Source organism: Abrus precatorius, unplaced genomic scaffold (genome assembly GCF_003935025.1).
Source record: "Abrus precatorius isolate BTA unplaced genomic scaffold, Abrus_2018 Scaffold11, whole genome shotgun sequence".
NCBI classification, from domain to species: Eukaryota; Viridiplantae; Streptophyta; class Magnoliopsida; order Fabales; family Fabaceae; genus Abrus; species Abrus precatorius.
The window spans coordinates 18463458-18491358 of NW_020874303.1; the positions used below are offsets into that span (position 1 = coordinate 18463458).

Consider the following 27901-nt stretch of genomic DNA (forward strand, 5'->3'; position numbering starts at 1 on the left):
ATCTTTTTTAGTGGCAGATGTACATAGAGTTGATGGGACAAATGCACCCCCTCAACTTTGATAAATTGCTATTAATAATATAATTTTTTTTGTATTTTATACCACCTAATTTTATGTTATTGTACTATAGATATTCTTTTTTTTTTTTTTGTATTTTACACGTTCTAATCTTAGGTCCTAGATCCGCTACTAATCTTTCCTACAAGTATTTGTACTCCTTTAGAAGCACATTCCCAATAAGTTAGTTGCTTTTTTAAGAAATTTTATTGGTTTTTTTATTTTTTTTATTTTAGCATTCACATAAAAAAAACATTGAATAAACAAATAATTTAAAATATGAAATAATAATTATTAATATAATAGGACAACATAGGTTTAAGAGACTACCATTATTTTGTTGTTTCTAAGTACTGTGTGGGTAATTTTATTATTAAAGCAAAATCTATCACATTAATCAATTGAATTTAGAAGATAAAAAATCGCGACTGTGGACTCGTTTGACTACGCTCACAAAAAAATGTTCTTAAGGGATTTTTTTTCCTTAATTTTTTTAAAATGTTTTAAATATAATATTTAAGAGTTGCAGTATATATATATATATATATATATATATATATATATATGTAATATTAAGAATTTATTTATTTTATTAAATGATACATTGCACACAATATTTTTAATACAACATACAATTTCTTTTATTAAGATTATATAAACATTGTCAACTTTTGAAGTGAGATAATAGTTAAAAATAAAATATATAAATTTGAGGTGACTCATTAAATATTTTATTATATGTTACATTCTCATAGTCTACATATTTTTTATTTTATTTAATGATGATTTTTAAAATTTAAGGATGATACCCCTGACATCACAACATTTAATTATTTGTACTTGATAAAATAAGGTAATTTTATTAGTCAACTTATAAACTTGCTTTTAAGTTTCCATAATATTCTGTTGATCATCTAATCACGTCTATAATTATTATTCTCATAAGTATTGTCATTTATATAATAATTTTTTATTAAAAATTATATTATTTAATATACTTAAATGTATTGATATTATTAAACACTACAATTTATTACGTGTAACGTCACATAGGTTAAACATTTTGATAAAAGTATGCTATTATTAGTTTTTTAATATATTTTTTATCTTGTATTTATTGTTGAAAATTTAGATATATATTATAAATAATTTGTTTGATTAAATTACCTTTAGTCTAAGTAGATATTGGTTTGGTATTTTTATTCACAGAATATTTTCTATTTGTTAGTTATTTGTATTTTTTGCTACTAACTTATAAAAGTTATTTGTTAAATTTATGGATTAAAAAATTATTTTGTTCACGTATGTAAAGTCAATAACTCTTATATGTATCACTAAATTCATGAATCATCGAGATCAAAGAAAATAATTAAGTCAGTTATGTTTTTTTATAAATATAAATTTTATTTCAAGAATATACATGATATTAAATAGTGTAGTTAATAATTTGTATATTTAATAATACTAATAAAAAAATATAATTTTTTTTTAACAATTAACGTATCTTAAATTTATCATTTATTTCTTATAATAAAGATAAAAAATATTCTATTTTATTTCTTATAAAAAAATCAAAAGTAGTATTTACTTATTTAAAAATACACTATCTTTAAAAAAATAACAATGACTAAATATTAGTTGTTCAACATGTTGATAATAGAATAGTAAATACAATATGTAGTTTTAAAGAAAAGTAAGGAAGATGCAGTAGATATAAGGTGAAAAATACGTATACTTCATTTTAAATTAAATAATAAAATTTTCAAAAACATATGATCGTTTCACATCATAAGCTTTTAAAACAATCTTTTTCATTCAAAAGTCTCTTAAAAAGTAAAAGATTTTTTTTTTATTCAAATCAATTGAACTAACGTGCATATATTTATTTCAGCACCTGCCATCTTAGAAAAGCATCTAAAGATTATGTGACTTATTTAAGAAGCTAATCATCATGTTCAGGCACTTATTTTTCGTCATAAAAAAATAATTGTTATATAAAGATTAAAAAATAATTTATACCTTTAAAAATTAAATAAATCATATATCGTCAAATAAAGAGAGAAAGAGAAAGGAAAGTTGGTACCTCAAAGAAGAATGAATTAGATCATTTTATTTTGACACAATCTTTATGAACTTATTTTAACTAATTATAACTTTTATTAATTAAAGTTAATAAAACTTATAATTTTAGCCCCCCTCTTTAACCATATCATAGTATTTAATAATATAAAACAATCAAAGGGGGGTTGCCGTGTAATGGATTACAAAAATTTGTCGGCTTTTAATTTTTCAATCTTCATGATTCTTTTGGCATCTTTTCATTCATAAATTTGGGTGGAGTACAACTTGTTGAGCCCCATCTCCCTTTAATCAACAATTTAATATACAATGTTATTTGATTGCACATAGCATCTCAAAAGTTTCCACCTCGTGCATAATATATATTATTTTGATTCATCATGTGACTCAATAGCTATTTTTTAGAAGACACCGTAGGGAGCTAGGCAAGTAGATCTGGTGCAGTCTTTTTTTCGCGATCCGTATTCAATATTCAATACAGTACTATTATATAATATTACATAATAGGATACTCAAAGGAAAAAACAAAAACAAATATTATGCTTCAAACCGAGTCATATGTGCAAAACTACAAATCTACTCAGTAGTAATAAATCAGATATAAGATTATTAAGTTCACAAGAACAACTATTTCCGTGTGGAGAAGGAACCAAATTTAAGTATGTGAAAATGGTAGACTGGCACATTAAGCACGCATCTAAAGATTCTCTTCAGGGACAATAAATTACAAATTAAACTTCTCCCTTCTCCCTCGGCAATCCCATCTACATTTTTGTTTAGATTACAAATTTCTTTGTACATATGGACCTTTCCCCAACTCTCACCCCATTTGAGTGAAACCCGGGGAAAATTACAAAAATTTCAGAGTGAGCTACCCCAATAAATAAAGAAATAATCTTTTAGGAAACTCCACGAGAAGATGATGCACGAGAAACATCCTCCCTAATATAATATAATGTAATTATCAGTGAAATGTCACCATTATGTTTCGCTTACCTCACCTTCCGTGCACATACCCACATCAATCACCATGGTCCCTTTCTCCTTTGCCTTCATCACTCTACAACAGTTTCTCCTTGGGGCCTGCCAAACATGTATCAAAACAAACCAGAAAATCAATTTCCCATGTCAGGTGTCACGAAACTAGTAAATTTTGCGAAGTCCAAATTTTACACTAGAAATACTGAAAACAAGTTTAGTAGTTAGTAGGTAGGTTCTCAGTATTAAGCAACCCTACAGATCCAACACTGACATTGCCAGCTAATTTTGTAGCCTAGACTTTCTAATGACCCTCACGTGTTGGAAGTAAAATATTTAGCTTAGAGAGACTCTGGCAAGAACTTACTCTATCCCATAGATGAGGATCCGGCTTCTTGTATACCTTCACTTTGTCAAGAGCAGCAGGACTAGCCATCTTCCACCGACATTCGGGGTGAGGGATGCGATGCCTTTCATATTCACTCACTATCTGTTGCATTGTGGAATTGAATTTTGCCTTAGAGAAGTAAAATACAAAAGGCTTCTGGCATGGATTTCGGCTAACAGGACGCGTGTTGAATGCATACGCAGTGTAATCAGCTCTTCTATACCAATTCAAGAATGTTCTTGAAGGCATTTCCATCTCCCGAGGCGAAAACACACCACGAAAAATCTGAACGGCAAAACCCCACGAAACAGAAATGGTCCAGCCCTTTGATTTGTCGTAGCAGATGGATTGCTGCATGAGCCCTGCTGAGTCAAGTTTCATTGGTATGGTAAGCCGTTGAAGGGCTTCTACCCGAGACACATTGGGAAAGATTGGCTCAACAACATCAAGGTGATGCAGTGACACCAAAGGAGTCACAGGATGAGATGCAAGAAGGCCGAACAGGTTCCCATACACATCATACTGTTTCAATAAATCAGCTGCAGTCAGTATGAAAGTTAGCAGAATAGCATGCATTTGCAAGACCTCGTTCCTTTACTAAAAACAATTATCATGACTTTTCTGCTTTTTTCTACAAAATGAAATCCCAGGGTTTTGTCATGAATGGTCAAAGCATTAAACATTTAGAACTTCTAATAAGTACTTAATGTTCTCTTTGAGCATTGCAGTTAGATTTACTTAATAAATAGTAATAAATGTTGTTTTTAATTTCTTAATAAATGCCATTATGTCACACATTAACAAAAACGGATAAAAATATCATAACCGATGACAAATTATAGCAATTGTCTTTGTTCATCAAAGTAAACCCGAAGTCAGGGAAAAAAGCAAAAGCCCTCTCCACAACTTTGGACCAGGCAACTACTCAAAAGTTAATCGCTCACTGTCAAAATCTAAAACGCCCAACATTCCACTCCACATAGTGCTCGTCCAATCATAATGGTAACATGAAGTCAAATTTTAGAAACCAAGATAGGAGCAGCACCATGTTTTCCACCACCCACCGTCTAAACTAGATGATCTAAACACGCCCTTGATAGTTACTTATTACATATATAAGCTGTTAATAATTTCTAAAATCATATTTTAGTCCTGTCAATCTGATCCTCTAAAATTCTTAATTCTTCACTCTAATGGTCCCAATCTCTCCATTTCTATCTACAAGCCATTAATTTAAATAATTTAAAACAATAATTTATAGGGAGATGTAAAACAGCCGCAAGCCAACGCAAACAATTAAATTCCACTGTCCATAAATTGATGGCAGAAGTCAAATTGAACAAAGAAAGAATTAATGAAATAGGACACCGACAGAGAAAGAGGCAAGGGCACTTGGTTCTTACTAGGGTCCAGAAGCAAGTAAAACGGAAACTTCCAGATTCAGCAAACGCTATTTTGGTGACGCGTAAAGTTTTTCAATGCAGAATTGAAAATAGCAATTCGTTAGGGACCAACCCAACTAAACTGGCTCAAAGCATTGGCATCATTACGAAACAGTAAAAAATTATTAAAAAAACAAAAAATTAGGGCAAAACCAAAACAATGCCGACAAAACAGTGCAAAACCCATTCCACACATAGTAACAAGACAGTGACAGTAAAACAATTGCAAGCAATAATTATCACTAACAGAAAGAAAGCGAGTTACTGAGTTAAGGACCTGGTGAAAACCGATTTCCTTAGTGAGTGGAACACCGAGTTCGGCCATACAAGCTTGCATTCGATCATCGGAGCCATAGAGTGCAGGGTAACGCTGTATGCAACGGTCTTGCATTTCGTAAAGAGCTTTGGCCAAAGGGTAACTAATAGCGAAACCTCCTCCACCGTAAGCCATGTTGTAAGAGAAGAAAATGTTCTGCAAGTGACTCTCCGATAAACTCCCGATATAATAGAATTCCTTGTGATTGTACTTATTGAGAATGCGAATTAGGTTTTCCGTCACGAAAATGGTGTCGTCGTCTCCCATTACGAACCACCGCACCTCCTTCATCCCAAGCCGCAGCGTCTCCGAAACGATCCGCGAGATTCTGATCGCCGATCGGTGACCTTGCCGGTTTTTATACGGGAACTTCGAGGTATCCCCGGAGATCTTCACCGGCGGGAGCCCGTCGTTCTCCTTCGTTTTCACCTTCTGGTCGAGCCACACCACGCCGCGCATCTCCTTCGCCCTGTACCACAGCTTGATGTAGTTCTTCCTCTGCTCCCAGAGCTTCGCCGACGCCGCGATTCCGAACACGACGTGGCGGAGCTCCGTGCGGTCGTGGTGGTGAGTTTCCCGTGACTCTCGTCGGTGAACAGCGAGTTCCCTGAGCGGCGAAGCGGTGGCATTGACGGTGGGGATTGTTTTGGAGGGGAAAGAAGAAGAGGAAGAGAGAGTGTGGATGGAGAAGGGGCCATCGAGGCAAGCGCGTGAGGAGGAGACGAGCTTGAGCGTGTAGACAACGTAGGTGAGGGAAACGAAGAGGATGAGAAAGACTAGAAGCTTTGGCAAGGTTCGTGACTGTGTCCCTGTTTGTGCAATGGGAGTGGCAGATGTGGGGGTTCTGCTCTGTTCCCAAATTAGCTTTTCTGATTCTTTCTCTCCCATTTTCTTTGACTCTGTGTGCAATAGAAAGAACAGTAAAAGGAATGCAATTGCAGAGAGGAACAAATTGAAACGAAGTGATTTAGAAATGTTATTGAGGGAGCTTACATGGGTGGAGCTGAGGTTCACAACCCCTCCTCCAATACAGCTGATAGATAATTATTTATTTAATACAATATTTTTGGGGGAGTTTAAGTGATTATCGCTTTGGGTGTGGCAATCCTATGAATCTAATTGTATTGTAACGTCTGATGTTGGATTTTTATAGGGCCCACGTGTCAGGCAGATTCAGATTAGCGTTGGCAATTCAGCGAATCCAATGGAAAATGTTTTCTCATCCTATCATGATTCATGGGGTTACATTACATTACATTCTTACACACTTGTCTCCCCCATCAACAATGTCTACCTCCAACGCCTCTTTTTCCAGATCTACGTCTACCGGTGTCAACCACAATTTAGGGTTTTTATTTTCATTTATATTTCTACTTAAGCAAGTGATACATATATTTAGATCGTGTAAAGAATTAGAGTATTGTATTACAATTTTAATTACAAGTTCAATTTTATGTTGGCACCTTTAGTTAGGATAATTATGGGAAGAATTACTTTATAATTGAAAAGAAAACAATTCTATCAGTAATAACCAACGATTGTAATCGTAGAGATGGTGGCTATTGCGATGAGTAGTAGCAATGCCAAATGTTGAGCGAAGATAATAAATTAAGAAAAAAAATGAAACGAAAATCATGGTAATGTAATTTGTATATATTCCACGTACAACATTACAAATACAAATGAATTGAATCAGTTAAGCTCATTCAGATTTCAGGGAGTGCAGACAACTACACCAACGTAATATAGAAATTATTTTTGTGAACCAATATATATATATATATAGAAATAATTCTTGAAAGGGTCGCTTTCTGATGTTCTTTAATTTCGGTCGATGTTGTCTTGTTCGCAGTTCAAACTTGACTGAGTCTGTTGTTCCCATTCCCGTAATGTTTTTGTTTTGGCGAAAGAACACTCCTCAACTTGGGCCTTTGAGGTTGATATGGGGATATGGGCTACACTAGTCTACGTTGCTGAGGTGAACTGGTTCGCGTTATCTTAGACAGGTTTTACCTATCTGAAAGTAATAAAACCCGAATTTCTTTTGGCTAGTTTTAATTTTTGTTTTAAGGTTTCTTCAGCTACCTCCCCCCACTGTCTAATGTTCTAACTTAAGCCATCAAAACAGACAATAGACATCACTAACCGTGACTCTAAACCCTTGTGTTCTTCCAAACAAAAGATTATCAACACGATAACGTGTGTTCCGTTTCAGTGAATTAAAGTAAAACACCCATTGTTTTGTAAATTAAAAAGAATCGTAGTCCTGACTTATAAAATAAAAAACTAAATATTGCATAAAACAATTGATAAGCTTAAATTGTAAATTATTTATTATAAAGTTCTTTTAAATATTACAGTGACGTCTCTTAAAATAAACACTTTCTGAAATTACACTTCATTGTTTTGTTATTTCTAAAAGGATTTTGTGCAGGAATTAAGATCCATATATAAACAATACGTACATCCTTGAACAAAGAAGGGTGTTGATTGTTGAGATGTAAGAAACTGGAGCATAAAATAAATGGTGTCGATTTTATCAAAAGAAAATGATGTTGATATAATTCACAAACAAAAAGGTTGTCAATAATTCTAAGAATATTTGTTAAATATTAACATTAAAAATGGATTATTTAAGTAATAAGTGAATTTGAGTTTAATGGTTGAACGGTTTTAGTTATACGAGTAAAGATTAATTTTACATAAAGGCGTGAGAAAAACCTTTACAATAGAAAAAAAAAGTTGAAGAGAAATGAAGCATATTCGTAATGCTTTTAAACCTCGATTTGAATTTAAAATGATTTGTACTTTAGATCGTCAGATATGATGTGGGTTTATATTTAAAAGATAAGAATTATACGTGAAAGTAAAACGAATTGTAATATCACTAGGTGATTTTTAGAGTTGAGTAGCAACTACGTTTAAAATAAAAGTATTCATCATTGTTTCCAACATGATTGTTTTAAATTTTAGTTAACGAATGCTTTACATGTTTCACTAGTCTATTCTTAGTAATAATAAAAAGAAAACCAAAAACCAAAAACCAAAAACCAAAAACCAAATTATCTGTCATTCTGCTTTCCGTGATGTGCAAGTTACCATAATAGCTAAAGATTGTAAAACAATGCCTCAGTGCTCAGAAAAAGAAATGATCCGTCCAGTTCAGGATTGATCTCAGATAATGAGTCGGATCGGACCTTTATCAATCCATTTTTTTCTATTTATTCGAAGGCAAAAATTCAACAATCACTTAGACAAAATCACGGAACTATTCGTATGTTGTTGAATAGAAATGAGAAATGTCGATCTTTGATAATTTTGTCATCATCTAATTGTTTTCAAATAGGAACATTCAACGATAGAAAATATTACAATGGGATAAAAGAAGGAATTCAAAAAATTCAAATAGATTCCATAATTCCAATTAAGAATTTGTTTGGTCCGGCACAATAAAACAAATAAAGCAATATAAACTTCAGCACTTGAGATTTAGATCTGGTCAGGAATAGTCAACTTGTGAAGAAATTATTTATTTAATAAAAAAGTGGCAAGGCAGAGTTGCGGGCCCAAATATAATTTTGTGCCCAAATACAATTTTACCTTTTTCCACATCAATCTACTCCTTTTTTTGTGACCTGAATCTGTTGTAAGACGTTATTGGGCTCCTTCCTAAAGCCCCCATTCCTTTCTTTGAGGCTTCAATCACTTTCATATCTCTAACCCTAACTATTCAGAGAAGTTCGTAAAACTTATCTACCAATCAAAAATGATTATTTAACCTGTCGAACGTTACATCGGTTTCTTACACCAATACAGTTGACAATCAGAGATCATATAATTCATTAACGCAGTATCGATTATAGAAGATAATTAGACGCTCAAATAAACGTATCACTACCAAAACAATATCAAAACCTAAAGGTCCGAGTTTTGATGTGTAAACACCAAAATTTTATACTGATGTTGCAGAGCTCTCCACACGTGGAAAGCTCTTTCAAAAATTATCGTATGCCGTTTAAAGTGGCGAACACACGGTATTCTTTAGTAAAAGGCGAAAGAATAGTTCGCTCTGTGTTTACCACACGGCTCCGTAAATTGTCCCAGCGTAATCCTTTCATTTTATAGCGTGCGGAGTTTATATGCTCCCATATACTACCCGATGTGGGCTTTGGTTTGAAATATAGGCACCCGCGCGCTTGTTACTTCACCTACTTCTGGCTTATCTTCGCATCTCATCTCATTTTCTTGTCATTCCTATTTATATTTAAGAAGTTCTTACAAAATGAGATTATAATTTTTTTTCTTTTATTCTTATTTCTGCAAAACCCGAACGCTACAACTAAGCTGGCCATAATCACATACCATGACAGCATCTCCGAGAAAGTAACTAAATTCTTTTTATGTCTGAAATTAACACCCTGAATTGTATAAAACTAACTGGATTGGCAATTACCATGTAGCCTTATGCAAAATTTAATAAAAGTTACAAAAGGAAAATGAAAGTCTAGATGATGTAATATAATATAAAAAAAAAACAAAATTAGCTTATATATCATTTATCCCAGCTTCAAGTCACTAGTTATTTTTAAGAGAATCGGTCGCTACCTTGGATTACGACCCACATCGATTAATTTTTTTAAAAGAAATATAAAAAAGTACTAGTATAAAAAAAGAATAATTATTTTTATAAAATAAAAACAATTTATCTTCTCAAATTTTAAAGAATTTAAATGAAATAACTTGTAAATTTTTAAAAAAAATATATAACAGTATAAGTTGTTTATAATTTATTAGAAAAATTTATTTATTTTTTATACTAATTTATTTTTCTTACAAATATTTATCTAAAAGTTTATACAAATTGAGTCTACGGTCCTGTTTGGGATAAACTCTTTAAAAGTTATTGTAAAAAAAATTAATACAAAAATAACTAAATTCTTTTCATAAATTTAAAATAACTTATATATTTTTTAAGTTATGAAATTTGAATAGATAAATTATTTTTAACTTATAATTTTTTTTAATTTTTTTTTTTTGGGGGGGGGGGGTGTGGGAATTTAATTGTAAGAGGTTTTGTGCATGTGAGCATACTACCACTGACAACTTATGCGGTTGCGACACAACAGACACTGTTATTCATTGTTGTAGGAAGAATATAACTCAAATTGTATGATTGAAGTGCTGTAGCATTATGGTGATAGAATAGGAACTGTCAACTGCGAAACATATATATATATTCTGTTGGCTTGTATCAAATTATTTTCGCTTTACGAAGCTGGATTCTGGATATTGCTGACTGAAAAGGGGAGAAAGCATGGATCCGTATTTATAATGAAAGATGTTATATACAGAAGGAGACGAAAAGCTAGATGATGTAGATACAATATACAAAATGTTATGCATTATTGAGTCCTGCTTCAAGCTAAGTGGCTATTTTTCTCTTGGAAAATGCAGGCCACCAGCTAATGAGGCTCTGTAAATTACAGAGGCAATGGAATGAAAAGCATGTGCTACTATCTTGGTTTTAATCTGTCCTCTTTTCGGAAGTGACTTTGTTGTGCCTCTGGACCGGTTCCTGTTGGCAACTTCTGCAGCTGGGACATGATGTACAAGGTTATTCATTGTGTTAAGGTATGGTTTGATACGTGATACCTTTACCAGTTAGTGTCTGTTTTGAAAATGAGGATGAGAAATGCGTCAGGTTTAGGCCTTTATATATATCCCTGAGTCGTCTTATTAAAAAATTGGACCACTTGGGTAAGACCTGTGGGCTGCTGTGCTGATAGCAGATTTAATACTCAAAAAGTATTACATATAAAGATGCAATTATTTCAGGGTTGTTTGGAAAGGTTAAGAAGTAACTAAGGAAGGATAAATTTTTTATTTTGATAAATATATTTAAATTAATAATTTTCAAAATATAATATATAAATTGATATATTAATGTAAATTTAATAAATTAACTATGTATTTATTATTGATATAATTTTTTTAATTTAAAATTAAAAAAAAAAATTCTCTAAACTTTTCTTTCGAAACATATCTTTAAAGATTAATTATTTAACCAATGAGATTATACTCTTTTCAACCCCTCCCATGTGAATGAAGGCGTGCAAGTGGCATTAAGGCTGACTTGTATACCTTTGTGCTGGTTTCCGGTAATGGGAATTGGTCATTAGTTTTCCCCTTTTATAAAAAATTGTTGGGATGGGACCTGAACGTTAATATGGTAGTATTTCATAATACCAGTTGAGTTGGGTGGGATACTAGGTTTCAACTTGCAAGTGTATGCATAAACATATATATATATATATATACACCCACAGTTGAGAGCCTAACGAGGATCAAATATATATAATCCACTTAATATATGTACTTTATATCATAAACATGTGATGAAGATCATTTCCGTGGCAGATAATCAATTCAAAGACAGAAAACGTGACAATCGGGCTGTATCTGCTGCGCGCCATACACGGTAGCAGTAAAACCCTTACATATCTTACTTTACCTCTCTAGACACCTCTTGATATTTTCTCTAGATCCTGTAGAAAAATATAAATTTACAGTAGTTTCTGAGTGCTGCATGCTAAATTAACTAGCACTTCTGTGTAGTATTGTCTGGTCGATGTTGATGTAGATCGAGGATACAAGGTAGCCACTGCTACTCTCGTTAAGGACGAGGTGGATTTGGAATCGAGTTTAAGAGAACTAAGGATAAAAAATGATTATTCAATCTTATTCTGATCAAGATTGAACAACTTACAAAAATAATTCATTTATCTCTTTCTTAAATAAATTATATATTAACTAAATTTTAATTTAAATGGTACATCCAAGATAGTGAATAATAAAATATTTTGATATATTTAACTTTGATTGTGAAACGAGTTTAAGATTAGGATGGGATGAGTAATTACATCCTCAAATTTGCACCTGCATTTATAAATCGAAAAAAAAAAAAAAACCTACATTACACAAACCCAATTTAAAATGGGCTCGGACAAATATACCCAGATTCATATTCAATTGCCATGAATTAGATTCTACTCATAAATAAGTCTACAAAGAATTGCATTCACTGAAACTAAACTTATCCATCTTTTAATTGTTTATTCGTTTACTTTCCCCCCCCTTTTTCTGTGTCGTTCTATGAAAACCATTAATAAACCACAAACCAGGAAACCAGCTCACCCTACATGCCTATGATGCTTAAATTAAACCATAGATCCACGGGGTTTTATCGTCGCGCTTAACCCAACTCTAAACCAACTTGAACATTTTTCCCCTTGAATTGGAGCAATCAGATTCAAATTGATATATGATTATGCTTGATCATTAAGGTAGAGAGGCAGTGTGTTAACTACAACTAGTTACAAAAAAAATTTCTCTCAATTTCCCACCAGTTAATTATATTCATGAAACTGAGTTTGTCCTCTTTTAATTGTTTATCCGTTTGTTTTTCTATGAAAACCATCAGTCCAAACCAGCTTATATCCCTATGTCCCTTAATAGTCAAATTAAACTAAAGTCCAATGACCCCATTGTTTTCTTGCCGAGCTTAACCTAACTGGTTTACACTCCCTCCGGCAATATATATATATATATATATATATATATATATATATATATATATATATATATATATATATATAGGGTCCTGCTGACTGGTTAAATAATATTTAACTTTCTTTCGCGGTTGTTGGGTATTGTATTAGTGGCAAGCCGACTGACTGATAGGGTCACGAAGAGCCCAACGAATGGAGGACCAGAACTGCTTTGCTTAACACACATATAGTTCAGTTCCCTCAATTCATCACCAACATGCTTGATTCCATTCTCGAGGGACTGAACCCGCTCCTCGAGAATGAAGCTTGCTGGCGATACCGGTATCCATCTATAGCCGTTAGTTCATCGGTGTCGGGGGAGTTTGGTATACCCCCAGCCTATTGTCCCTTTCCCCATGGGGCGGGCTCCTATGATAGGGTCTAGGGAAATCTACCTCTTTTCCTTCTTTTCGTTTTCGCTCCTTTTTCTTTTTCGTTCCTTCCTTAGGTCTGTCTCCTTCGGCGGATCTTGGGACTCCTTTTGCTGGCTTCGGGCTTTGATCTTTCTCTTATCTGGTGTGGCGTCCTGCTTCATCTTTAGGTGTCCTTATTGGTCTCTATCCGCCAGTGCGTAGCTCCGTAACTTTCCCTCTCCCCAGCGGTAGCCGGAGCTCGCACAACCCAAAAAAGAAAAACAAACAAAGCGTGGTTCATGGTAGGCTCTGATAATGGTTAGGGTAGGGGTTTAGTAAAGGATCTCCAGCATGGAACGATGCTCCTTCTCATGCCCATTTGCCAACATCCAGAAAACCCGCCTTCTCACGCTAATGAAAGCCCTTCTTACAGAACAACTAGTGCGAGAGCCTTTCCTTCCCCTATACAGAAGGATACTTTATTTTGTCTAACTCTCCAGAAGAGACCAAGTCGTTTACTTCATATTTGTGACTCTTGCCAACAATTGGTTCTTTAACTGACACTTGACTCGAACCGCTTGCCATATCTAAACTAGCTACTGGCAAAGAGGGAATTGATTCAAGATCCCCTTGCGCCCTACAACCCGAAACTCTCTATCAAAGCACCTGCGGTGGGCTAAGCGCAAGGAGTCTTAGAGTCTCGATACTGGCTAACGGAAAAAGAACGGCGAACAAGTAGTTGTTCTACAACCCCCAGAACTGTACGCAGCGCTTTTCCTCTATTAAATATTCAGCTATTTGATGGGTTCAAATCCATAATAATATTTTTTTATTAGCCAGTGCATTGAAATTATTCGTTAACATTTACCCTTTTTTTTATGAATTTCGGAACAATTAGATTCATCAGATTGATACTGCCGGTAAATGTGCTTGATCATTGGGGTAGGGTCTTGGAGAAACACCGTGCTACTAGCTAGCTACAAGTAATAATTGGCTCAATTTCACTCGAGCATAACCAATGTATCAATGTACGTTTAAGTTTCAGAAAGATAAAGAAGTGTTTGTCAATATGCACCTGATAACCTTTCAGAATGTTTCTCATCACCCACTTGAACCCAATCAAATTATCCATTTCAACAGACGAAACTGAACTCATCTGTTTATTTAATTATCCATTAGCTTGTTTTTGTCTATTATTCATGTATCCTTGAATGTACAGCACTAAACCAGAAACCAGAAAACCCGCTCACCGTATATTATCCTAGGATACTTAAATCACAGGATCAATAGTCCCATCGGCACAATGCTTGATTTTGTAAACCCAGCGACAACTAATAGAAGATTTATGAGATGGCAGATTAGTAAAAACCCATGCATGATTTGCCTCCAAAGCATGTATCTCATCTTACATGGCTTGAACCCAGCACTTAGACTTAAAAGCTTCATAGTAGGATTGTGATTTTGTATGGGATGACAAGGCAAACACAAAAGAATGATAGTAAGAAGATAAAAATGTATAAAAAATGAAAGAAGATAACGAATAACAAGTACTTGAGGAATGAATGGTGTTAGTTGATGTCTGATTGCAATGGAAATCCTATAGATAAGTTGGATGTCTCCTGACACGTTGAGAATGTCGAGGTATGGTTGGTGGGGAAGGAGTGGACAGTGGTGTAGGAGAAACGAGTGAGTCATTGAAAAGAAGTGGGGAAGCAATGGAATGGGAAGGAGATGGAATAGAAAATGAAGAAAGCGGAGAAGAAGAGAAAGATTGAAAGGGAAACTGATCTTCATAAAAGAGAACATGTTAGGAAGTTGTGACTTGTCGAGTGATGAGATTATACGTAACAAAGCCTTTGGTGTGTGATTTGAAACCAAGGAATATATATGGTGAAGCACGAGGTTCTAGCTTGTTTCGATGAGCAGAAAGTGTACTAACGTAACATAGGCAACCGAAAACACAAAGATTCGATAAATTACGCAATTTGTTGTGAAATTTTTCATACGGTGAAATGTTATGTAAGAAGAGCGTAGGAATGCAGTTGATTAGATAAGTTGCATACGAGAGAGCATATGTCCAGAAAGTGGAAGGAAGATGTGATTGAAACAAAAGTGAACGAATGACATTGAAAAGGTGTTAGTGTTTGTGTTTCACTATGCTATTTTGCTATGGGGTTTCAATGTAGGAAGTTTGGTGAATAATTCATTTGGAAACATAAAACTCTTGCATTAGAAATTCCATGACACTGTTACTGCGTATGATTTTAACATTGGTGGAATATTGATTAACAACAAAATTAGTAAAATTTTGGAGATGTGTACGAGTTTCAGATTTGAGATGCATGGGTATGGCCCAAGTGTACCGTGTATAGTCATCAAAGATGGTGAGGAAATAACAATGTCCATACATAGAAGTAACAGGATATGGCCCCAAATGTTAACATGCAAAAGGTGAAAAGCAGTGGATGCTCGTGAATCACTGATAAAGAAAGACAATTTTTGTTGTTTGGCACGGTGACAGACATCACAAATAAAGTCTTTATTATGAGAAATAGAAGGATAGTGCCACAAATCTATATTAGTTTTGGTATAAAGGTCAAAATTAGCAACAACATTCACAGAATGTCGAAGAGAGAGATCCACTAATCTGTACAATCCATTGATCATCTCAACTGAACCAATCATCCTCAAACTCTGGTCCTGTATGACACATTGGTTAGAAGAAAAAGTTAGTTTGTACTGTAGTGAAGAAACTAGTTTGGATACTAAGATTAAATTGAAAGAAAAATATGACAAATCAAGGACATTAAGAAGATAAAAAGAATTTGAGAAGTATACGCTTCCAGAATGAGTGACTTTGACTTGTTGTCTATTAGGTAACTTAACAACAATGGGTGAGATATCCTTATAGGAAGTAAAATAGGCTAAAGAACAACATACATGATCAATTGCTCCTGAATCAATGATCCATGGAGTATGAGAAAATAGATTGGTTTTATACGAAAAGTTACTCACAGGTGAAGATCATTTAATTATGGAACTACATATTTGATTGACATCTTTGGGAGACTGAGAATTGTTATTGTCTGAGTGTTGAATCAATGCCAACAAGGTTTGATATTGCTAAGGAGTAAACAGGCCTCCTGACTCTATGGAAGGTTAGATGCACCAACTTCACAATCAGATGTAGCAACACTAATGACAACAATGTTCTATGGAAGGTTAAATGTAGCAACATTAATGACAACATTAAGGAGTAAGACACATATCACAGGCCTCCTGACTCTATGGAAGGTTAGATGCACCAACTTCACAATCAGATGTAGCAACATTAATGACAACAATGTTCTATTGAGGAGCAAAATCTTTACAGAATCTATATTCTGGAGGGAAGCCATGTTTACGATAGCAAACATCAACCGTATATCTTGTGCATCCACAATGAGTACAAATTTTGGTGCCAATGGAAATGCGACCTCTATATCCACCGCCTCTCCCTCCTCGGCCCCCTTTATATCCACGACCTTCATTATTACTATATTGCATAGCATAATAACTAGTATAAACAATGTTATTCACGTTCTTATTCTCCATATTCAAATTATTGATTCCATCACTAAGGATTTGCCTCTCTTGTTGTACTAGATAACCAAAAATCTTGTCAATAGAGGGCAACGGGTTCATTATCAGTATATTTGACTTAACATTGGAAAACTACTCATTAAATCCTCGCAGAAACTGCATCATTTGATCCTGCTTCTTCCTTTCCTTAACTTTCAATAGCGCATTACATAAACACTTGGTAGCACAAGTGCACACCAGATCAAATCTATAGCTATCAATCTCATCCCAAAGGATTCACAATTGTGTGAAGTAATCAGTCACTATTAAATTTCCTTGTTTCACAGAAGCAACTTTTTGTTGTAAATCTGAAATCCTCATGAGATCACCTTGCGAGAAACAGACCCTTAGATCCTGCCAAATGTTAGTCACACTCTCCATCCAGAGAATGCTCTGGCCGATTAAGGGAGAAACTGAATGATAAAGTCAAGAAACTATCATATTATTACATTGCCTCCACGCTATGTGCTTAGAATCATTTTTCGAAGGTTTAGCAATCGATTTGTCAACGAATTTGAACTTATTCTTTGCTGTTAAAGCAGTCTTCATTGCTCTACTCCAGGCATTGTAATTCGTGGCATCCAGTACTAAAGAAACAAGAGACGTCGTTGGACTTTTGCTTGGATGAAGATAAAATGGATTACTTGTATTTTGAAAAGAATCAGTTTCTCCATTTCCACTCACCATAACACATCAAGAACAAAAGATCGATCAAGAACAAAAAAGAAGAATAAACAAAACAAAAAATAGATCTTACAAGAAATGATCGAAGAAAGGTTTTGATGGCGAAATTGATTTACACAAAGAAAAAGGAATGAATCAGAGTTGGCATAGCAGAGCTTTTACTAGAAGATCTCTGATATCATCACAAATCTGTCATAATAAAACATTCGAGAGAGAGAATCGAGAGAAAGAAAAATGTGTAAGAGTGACTTCTAACTACATAACAAAATCAACACACAAAAATTAACTCTCTAACTAAAAGTACAAACTATTAAACAAAGAAAGAATCACTTAGATTTATTAGTGATTAAAAATATGCGCTACTAGTTGTAAGTAACGACTGTCTCTAATCAATTTTATAACATGAGTTCCTCATGATGAATATACGAAAGAAGTTGAATTGGTTTAGTATATGTACATAGAAGTCCAAAAGAAAACTTTGTCAACGTGCACCCGACAGAATGGCTTGCATCTAATTTTCAAAACTATTACATCATATATTATATATATCATCATCTTAGTTATCATTACCATCATTGTCATAATGACTATTATTATTTTCTAATTTTATTCTTATTATATTTAAAATTTTTTAAAAATAAACTATAATTAAAAATAATAAATGACTTATATTTAAAGTAAACTATAATTAACTTAAACTTAGTTTTAAAATTAACTGAGATGAAACTAAAATTAAAAGTGTCTATTTATAATGAGTATAAAATTTAAGGAAATAAAGTATTATTTTCCCTAAATTTTTTTTAAAAAATGAAATTAATCTAGTACCCCCTCTAATGGCCTCAAGTGAGATAAGTCGAATATGATTCAGCGATCCAGTTGTTCCAATGCTAGTATACTTAAATTTGAAGATGAAAGAGATAATGTATCTGCAAAAAGAATTCCATTAATTACTAACTTGGACATGAATGACACAGCCAAACAATTGAGTGTACAAACAGTTCACTTAAGTGGACCTTGAACTAGGCATCTGGCCTTGTTGGATATTGGGTAACAGATGATCCAAATGAAATAATTGTGATTTTTTGGACTTTTTTAGACTAACCTAAAGCATTGACCAAAAAAAAAACTAATCTCAAATGAAAAATTATACTTTATTACTTTCTTTAATTTGTATGTTTTTCTTTAACCCTTATCAATCCTCATTGTCTATCGAAAGAAAGAGAAAGATAATAAACAGGTTCTGTTACACAACAAATGTTAAAATAAGGTAAGACATATTATAATTCAAATGATAATATGTCTAGGAAAACGTTATAATAAGCATTAGGCTTCTTTAAAGTGAGCACTCTCGTTTGATAGGATAAAATAAACCCATCTTAACTGTTAGATATGGTAATGATTCAGATTATTACACATTATTGTAGCTCTTTTTATTAAGAGTCTCAAAAAAGAAAAAAGAAAAAATTATCCTCTCTCTCAAATGATTTCCATTGCAGTTTCTAAAAGGTTTTTCCACCCAAATATCTCAAGCTGAGAAATGATTATGGACCTATGTATCTATCGATCAATGATAGCGGTTCTTTAAAAAAAAATTGCACCCCTTATTCATCCCTCTGCAATTTTGGTAAGGCTACAACCCACAATCCCATAAGGTGACGAGCAAGGGCAACATCACCAACTCGGAGGCACATTGATATGCTTAACAATCCTTTCCAATCACTCTCTGTCATTTTAATACGTATGACCAGATTAATTAGCAGTGTTAGTTGTTGTATGAACACATTTACATTTCCTAAGACTTAATATGAATTCAATTACACCATGTGTTATTATCAATAGCTGCCTGATGTTTTTTCCTCATTATTTTTTCAATCCAAGTTCAGTTGTTGCTTCCTCTTTTTATCCTTTGGGCAGCCAGGCCATCACCTCCATAATAATGGGCTTGAAATTGGAGAGAGATTGTTTGTTGATATATTTTCAGTTTTTCGGATTTTTAATAAAAAAATTATATATTTAACCAAAAAAATAAAAAATTATAATAATGTGTAATAATCTGAACCATTAGAATACACGACTAAGAAAGGTTCACTTTATCCTGTAAAGTGAGAATTCTCACTTTAGCGCCTGATTTGATTAATCATATACTTAAAGATAAGCAATCATGTTTGTATTTGTTTGACCATCCAACATTGTTTGTATTTTTATCAAAATTTGCTAAAGCATGAGCACCCTTATTTTTGTGCTCTTTTGTCCAATAAAAAATGTATGAAATTAAGTTTTTACTCTATTTTGTGAAATCTTCTGGCAATGATCCTACTACACACAATAATGTCGAGTCGCACGTCCCTTAAGAGGATATATTCAAATCAAAATTTGTGTTAATTTTCATGATATACTCTTATTTGTAAGAAATGCATGAGATATTTTTTTATATTTCGACAATTAAATTTTATTATGAATAGTAAAATTTAAAATAATTTTTGAAGAAGTTACATAATCTTTTAAGTAAGTATATAATTTTAAAAAAATAAATTTTAATTATATTTATGTATAATTATACTGCTCATTTTTTTAATAGTTCATATAAAATAACTTTTTGAATATATCCTTTGTATATACACACACGTGAGGGTCTATTTGTTAGTCAAAGTTGCCATATTGGCAAATCAGAATAATGAAAATAACCAAGCAGGAAAGTTCAGAGAATACAAGACACTCCACTAGGTTTAATCTGTCTTTTTTGTCATCATTTTCATGGTCCCTTATTATAGGTAAAAATGTAGTGTTTGGTGGGAGATACCTGTCAGAGAAAGATCATCAGAATTAAAATCAATACTTTTTTTAGTGTACTTTTATCAGGTGCCATGTTCATGTCTAAATAGTTGATTTGATTCTTCAATAACAAATTATTATCAAAGAAAGCGTTGGATCTCATAAAGTTGCACGATCATTTTTTTTTCCCATACAATGAAGAAACTCAATAATTTATTAAATTCTTGTATGTGTGTGTGTCCAGTTCCAGGTAAGTGGAGGATAGAATGAATGCAAACACTTGCATGTTGCCATTTTGGTTTCATTGCGAGAGAAATAGGAAATTATAAAAAATAAATAAATTGTAATTATTGACATAAGATTTATATATAGTGCCAATAATCATGGAATATTATATTGGGAGCATTAAAGGACGTAATAGGAGCTTGTTGAGTACAATTATTTAGGGAAATCTGGTCAAAGAAGCATTGAATGTTTCTTGGCCAAAAGGAAAGAAAGATGATCATAATCATTATATAAAAACAAAAACCATTTTCTATCTAGTTGTTCATATCCCGAATTAAGCTTAATTAGGATTAGAAATGGCCATGGCTCCCATCATATCAATAATGCTTAATTGAATCCTATTTTAGCCTCACTGGATAATCACGAATTAATTCTCCTAACCAATTAACCTCGCTCAACCATTCAATTTTTAAAATTCAGGCCCAAAATATTGCAAATACATGGCTTATTTCCAAGAACACGAAAAACAAAAAGTGTGTGCTTAGATATAATTATTTTTTATGAGATTGTTTTAATAACTATTTATAAACAACTCATAACATGAAAGTTTTTTGTTTAGATGTATTAAATAAAAAAACAATTTTAAGATATTTTATTTTTTTAATTATTTAAAAGAACGATTTTTATGATAAAATTATATAAACAATTTTTTGTAGTAATTAATTTTTATTTTAAATATTCAATTATTAAAGATAAAATGAGAAAATAAAAAAAATATATTTTTAATCATAATCTTCAAAAAGTTGCTTATTATAAAAGTTGTTATATACTAACATTTTATTGTTTGATTAGCTTTTATTAGTTCTGATTTTTTTTAAAATCAAAATAAAATATATTATACCAACAAATATTTTTATTTGTACTAATAATATGTTATACTTACAATATATTAGTATAATATATTATTTATTAGGATAGGCTTTTAAATTCTTTATTAATAATTTAATTTTTGTCAGACAAAAATTATTCTACACTTAATAACTTTTTGTGTATTAATAACTGGCAATTTGTTATTGTATATTTGATATTATAGTTTAATTATTGCCAATATTACAAAATAGGAGTGAACTCTCATAAATAGGTTTTTTTATGCAAATAAAAAAAATGTGCACACATAATAAATCCGGTCCAAACATGTATAATGTTATAGGATATGTCAACACCTAAATTACTGCTTTCCTCTAATGATTCTTCTGCAATAATTTAAATTGGAAAGCATGAACACTTGTAAAGGAAGAAAGAAGGCATCGATTTGAGTGAACAAATTACACTGAGGCAATCCAAATCAATGGAGGACATCGTCTCAACACAAGGTTGAGAGTGAGACTAGCATTCGATGGTGTCGGAGGAGAGGTAATTGAGGTTGTTGTAAATGGAGCAATATCGGGACCACTGCCTGAGCTCTTACCAATTCTCGCAATAGGGCACGATGTGCCAATCCAATACAAGTGAGGAAACCTTTCTTCTTTTTGCATTTTAAGGAATACACTTCTATTGTTTCTTTTGTACTTCAAACTTTAAGGTTAAGTTTAAACATTTAAATATTACAAATACATTTTTAAATAGAATATTAATATTACTATTAACAGTTGCTTAAATTTACCTTTAAGGTGTACGGTTCATGTGTTGTTAAAACAAAGGATTGTAATGGAGCTCTATGAATGATGAGAGAAATGATTTAATGCAGGACAATTTGAATGGAAACATGAATTAATGATTGAAAACAGAGCGAAGGAATCAAAATTGGGTAATTTTTTAGTATAAGGTTTGAGCAAATAAATAAAATACTTATAAATTTGAGGTTTGGGAGAGTTGTCTAGTTTTCAGGGCGATTTAATGGAGGAAATTAAAGACAAAAGTTTTTTAGGGTTATCACCCGCTAGCAAATGCGTGTACTTGTCCAATAAAGGTCAATAAGATTTTTTAAACAATAATTTAACGAGTTTATACAATTTTTTTATATTTTAAATTGACTATTTTTATTTCTTATCATTTATAATAAATAAGTAAAATGTTTAAGAAGTAAATAGAGATAATGACATAATTAATATTTGTGGACTTTTTAAAAAATGATAAACAGGAATAAAATAATATGCTAAAAATGGACAATTAAAACAGAACAGAGATAGTACATTTTACAGCCAGCCAATTATTCATTAAAGTGGTTCACATCAAAATTCATAGGTTAAGATGAGAATGCATCCATTTAGATAAATTTATTAATAAAATTTTACAGCGGAAAATTAAATAATAAAGTAATTTTATAAATTAAAATTAGTTTTTATTTTTTATTATTTAAAAAAATATTATTTAATTTTTCTAATACTATAAAAATATAAATTACATTTAATTACAAAAATTATTTATTTTTATATTATTTTTTCTTATAAATTATAATTTAAAATTTTATGAAAATTAGAGAACATCTTTTTACGTTTATAGGTACCCCTATTCCATCCCGTGTTGAAGGAAGGATCAATATCATTGTCAAGCGACATGAAGCTTTCCAACATAATGAAACTGTCCCAAGAGTTAAGACCAACCCAGGATTAGGCAGGAACACTCGGCAAATTTGAACTCATTTAGAATTTCGAAATATAGTTGCAAAATGTTCTATAAGTAAAGTTGTCAGGGTAAACATTTTTACTTTTGTTTTGAACTTCACTTTTAAAGCTAATAACTGTTGATCGAAAAATTTATAATTTTACCATAGTTAATATTAAGTAATGAGAATTAACAAATATTTATTTAAAAAAATTCTAATTTTATTTTTATGTTATGACTATGTTTTATATTTGATTATTTAAATTAAGTATTATGCTAAAGTTAACGAAAACCCTTATTTTATATTATAAATCAGAAGAGTTTCTGCCCATTTCGTGATTTTGAAATTTCCTTTCATTTATCATGTTTAAAAGTATTTGCCTTAATCAATCTCAGTTGTTAACCTGTCGTTAGAAGTCCTACTCTATTAGCTCAACTCTTTTTCAAATAGTAACTTATATAGCTTATAAGTTATAACTTTGTTAATTTAGAATAAATCTAAAATTGTTTGATAAATATAAAATAAAAAAGGTTGTAATTTTTAAAAATTAACATTTTAGAAGTTATTTTAAGTAATGTTTAACTTTTAAAAGGTAATCATCAATATTTTTATTATATTTTTATTTTAGAAAAACAAATTACATATTACACCATTAAAATATTTCATACATGAATTAATCTTGTTATTTTTTTTCACTTTCATAACAATTATATTTTTTTATTTTTTATATATAACGTAAAATATTTTATGTTTAAATATATATAAATATAAAATCTATTTTTCTATATAAATTTTTAATGTGTTATCATAAATAAATAAAATAAGTATTAATTAATTTTAAATTACATTAATATAATATTATGTTATTTTAAATCATTTAACATAAGTTAGTTAATTATATAATTAGTTTGACACTATTTTAATTTTATAAATAACTTATATAATTATAAACTTTCAATTATAAATTTACAAATTTTATTTTGTTTCACAACCAGAAGATACAAACTCTGCATAGTGTTGTTTATCATGTTTGATAGCTAACAAAATTCATAGGATATATACGTTGAAATCAAACTCGAGAGATGAAATGAAAAAAAAAAGTAAAAAAAAAATTGAAAATTAATTATTTGAATAAATAGAAATTTAAAAAATCTTTAATTAATTTAAAACAAGCGAAAACAAAATAATAATAAATTATATAGAAACAACTTTATTTATAATAATAATAATAATAATTTTATTTAACTAAGAACTTAACATTTTTAATGATATTTTTTTTCTCAACACAATTTCAATTTTGATCACACAAAAATTATTTAACAATACAAAAAGAAAAAAAAATCTTCTACATTTACGTTTTTTTTTTTTTCAAGGAGTAAGTTTTTAGGCCTGAGACTCCCTTTTAGTCCTTCAGCCTAACACGTATCATATTCTTCCATTCTCCTTTTTTTTCTTTTACATTTATGAATTCAAACAAAGTATTAAGTTTGGATCGAAACATTCCTCATCTCCTCAAACCTAAGTGGGTGAATTGTCATTATTGTTGCATCATATAACTAATTTTTTTTAATAACTTAATATATAGAAAATTTTAGTAGTTTTTAGTATAAGCCATTTTATAATTTTTATGAAATAATTATTTTTAATAATAAAATAAGTGTGAATCATAAATTTAAATTATTAAAAAATAAAAAGTTTAATATTAAAATACTAACAATAGGATTAAATAAAAAAAGGGAAAAATTGATATGCCATAATGCTTCAAAATAAATAGTTAATTAACTTTAAATAATTTAATTAAATGTATCTAATTCAATAATAAAAAAATGACAAAAGAGAGAGGCAACAAATAGAAACAAAAATAATAGAGGAAACTTGACCTGGAGGTACCGTGTGTGTGTGTGTGTTGATGTGCGTGCGATGCAGGTATAGTCGCTTAAGCCAGGTGGAAATTTGTATCAGCTTATTGACGACAGAGAAATTGTAGCTCTGACAAAGACTTTTATTGTTTGGTTGACCCTTGTACTTTTCTTTTCTTTTTTATTTTTATTTTTATTTATTCAAAGGGTTCCTAAGCCCTACAAGATCCCTGCCAACCGAACTCGGTGATGTTTATTTGCACGTTAGTTTTTCAAAGGTTTACTAGCCCTACAAGTCCACAGCAGCACCAGACAATTATTCTCGCTTTCCACGGTATCGATAATTCTAATATCTTTTACTTCATAGTTTTAAATTGTTAAATTAAAAACCTGGAATATTTTGTATGCAATTTATATTTTTATTTAATAAAAAATCATTGAAAAGATATAACAAAACTCGTACCTTATTTATTAAAGGTTAGTGGCACTGATCATTATCACGATTTAACCCTATTCAATCAATATCTTAGGGCAGCAAAAACGATGTTAGTTTGGCCCAAGCCACCTGATCTTGTTCATGAATGTCAATTATGCAGCCCAAAATGACATTATTTTCTTGTACTTTTTCTATTAATGAATCATCACTTTCGTACGATTAGTTTACCTGTGATCCTCGTTTACGCATCACCACGACCACGAGCAACTTCTCCTAGCCACCTGCTAGTGCAACCGAGACATCTGCTTTGCTAATGCGTAAATTGCTATTTTTAAAAATATGTATATTAACCTCAATCATAGTGATTTTAAGTATTTTTAAATTTTTTAATATATACCTACGAATACACCACAAAAACTTATATGTTCAATATTTTCATTAAAAATTATATAATATTTAATGCATTAATAATATTATCTATTATAATTTTTAATGGTTTTTGTATTTATTAAATTTTTTACTATGTATATATCCTTAGACATTTATTTTAAAAAATAGATATAAGTAAATGTGGTAATTTTTTGTTGAGAAAAATATTTACTACATTGATAATCTTTTCCTAAATATATATATACTTTTAAGAATTTGGCAAGGTGATTTTTATAAGACTCTATAAATTGTTTGCTGCATTAATTATTTTTTTTTGCATAAACATTAGTGAAGACAAAAAAGTTATTTAAGTGAAAGAGAGTGAGACAATGAATCTTAATAATTTAAAAACATATATTTAAATTATTAATAAATTTAATAATATAATTAAAATAAATTTATTTCTTAATTTTCCAAAATAAATATTTATATATTTAAGAGTAAATATAATTTGTTTAATATTAAAAATTAATTTTAAAAACTAAAATTATCACCAAACAAGTGAATTAATTGACATAAAATTATTTCAAATTATAATCTACTACAAAAAATACTTATAATCTACTAAAAAATACCTTAAAAATTAAAATTAACCAAATTATTTTTATAAGTTTTAACTTAAAAAAATTATATATATATTTTTTATCTTCTCTCATTTTTTAATATCAAATGATTTATTATATCTTTTTCTTAATCTATCCCTTCCTTTCATCTACGGTATATACTCCCCAAAGAGATGCTTACCTTTCTTTCGATTGCCAATTATAACTCTCGTGCTGTGAAAAATGTACCAGTATGGACTATACGAGCACACATGACAATATGTAATTGGAGTAGAGCTTTATGTTTTATGCTATTATCATACAAGGACCAAACGAATTTCAATATATCATGATTATTTTTATTTTGAATAAATATCTAAGCTCAATATGTACACTTATTTTCATATACCGTTATTTGTATTCTTATTTTTTCACTCTTGTTTCTCACTAATATCAGAAGACATCTATAATAATTACTAAAAAAATGTCATATACTAATAACAAATAAAAAAATGCCAAATATATATGAAACTTGTTTCTGTTAACATAACAGATATGATGCGGTTAATATACACGGCTTGAGCCTGTATTAACATTTAATATGCTAATAGTATATATCAATCTATATACTAACGTAATTTTATTCATGAATTTGATGTATGACATTATTAGTGTAAAATTGTAATATCTATATTAATAATGCAATTAAAAAATATATGAATAAAAGATAATCCAATATATATCAACAAATTAATTGGATTTTTTTTGGTGAATGTTAAGGGAACAATAAAGAACAAAAAATCCACGTTTTAAAGTATTGGGTAGTGTCATTGTAGATTATTGATGAGAGCAGCGAGTCACGTTATGTTGATCTAACACTATTAAATTCCATTCTTATCTTCATAATATTTAATATAATAATATATAAAAATGTTGAAATCAAAGTAAAGCTGTCTGGCCTTTGGTGCTGAAATGCTGTTGGGACTTTACTAGAATATAAATTAAGAAAATAGAGCATTTTATATTCACTAAGTGTACATATTTACTGAGAGACATAATAATAATAACATCAACAAAACTTTAATTCATTATGTGTGACTATATTTAGTAAGATATAATAACCATATATATAATAAATAAGGTAATAGAATAGAAAGAGAAAATTAAAACAATATTTGTTAACTAAAAAACAATTCATATGAATAATATTTAAATAATATTTGAATTATATTTTTCTTTAAAATAATTTATGAACGCCAAATTTCTTATATATGGATTCAATTTTAAGAAATATTAATAGCATTCTCTCTATTAATGAACATTACGCACATATTAACTAATGAATTAGCAATAAGATGTCAGTAATAAACTGAAAACAAGATAATAGTTCAATAAATAATTTATACGCTTTGTCATTTAACCATCGAACGATCATTAATCAATGTATAAATGTTGCTCTCTTCTTTTTTGTTTTTTTACTTCTATGTAACAATGACATATATATTTAA

The 27901-nt window shown here is 30.7% G+C and overlaps 1 protein-coding gene and 1 non-coding gene across 3 annotated transcripts; both read right to left on the reverse strand.

Annotated features, from left to right (window-relative positions):
- Window positions 1–2700: 2700 nt before the first annotated feature.
- On the reverse strand, window positions 2701–6403 carry LOC113854613. Of its 2 annotated transcripts, XM_027485727.1 has the most exons (4): window positions 6254–6403; window positions 5222–6159; window positions 3482–4024; window positions 2718–3219 (listed from the first exon to the last, which is right to left on the reverse strand). In XM_027485727.1, the coding sequence occupies exons 2-4, from the start codon at window positions 6146–6148 to the stop codon at window positions 3118–3120; spliced, it is 1572 nt and encodes a 523-aa protein (XP_027341528.1). In that variant the 5' UTR covers window positions 6149–6159; window positions 6254–6403; the 3' UTR covers window positions 2718–3117. The 2 variants fall into 2 exon arrangements, with proteins under 2 accessions (XP_027341527.1, XP_027341528.1); XM_027485726.1 differs by having other exon boundaries at window positions 2701–3219; window positions 5222–6403.
- Window positions 6404–9230: 2827 nt separating this feature from the next.
- LOC113856746 lies at window positions 9231–9348 on the reverse strand. The gene has a single exon (XR_003502980.1). It is a non-coding gene; the product is annotated as a U5 spliceosomal RNA (small nuclear RNA).
- Between the last annotated feature and the right edge of the window lie 18553 nt (window positions 9349–27901).

Excerpts from the sequence above, each read along its gene's own strand:
- LOC113854613 (XM_027485726.1), bottom strand. The coding sequence starts at position 6,148 with ATGGGAGAGAAAGAATCAGAAAAGCTAATTTGGGAACAGAGCAGAACC. Across the intron at positions 4,025-5,221 it reads AGGAAATCGGTTTTCACCAG|TATGATGTGTATGGGAACCT; the intron begins GTCCTTAACTCA and ends TTATTGAAACAG. Across the intron at positions 3,220-3,481 it reads ATCCTCATCTATGGGATAGA|GCCCCAAGGAGAAACTGTTG; the intron begins GTAAGTTCTTGC and ends CATGTTTGGCAG.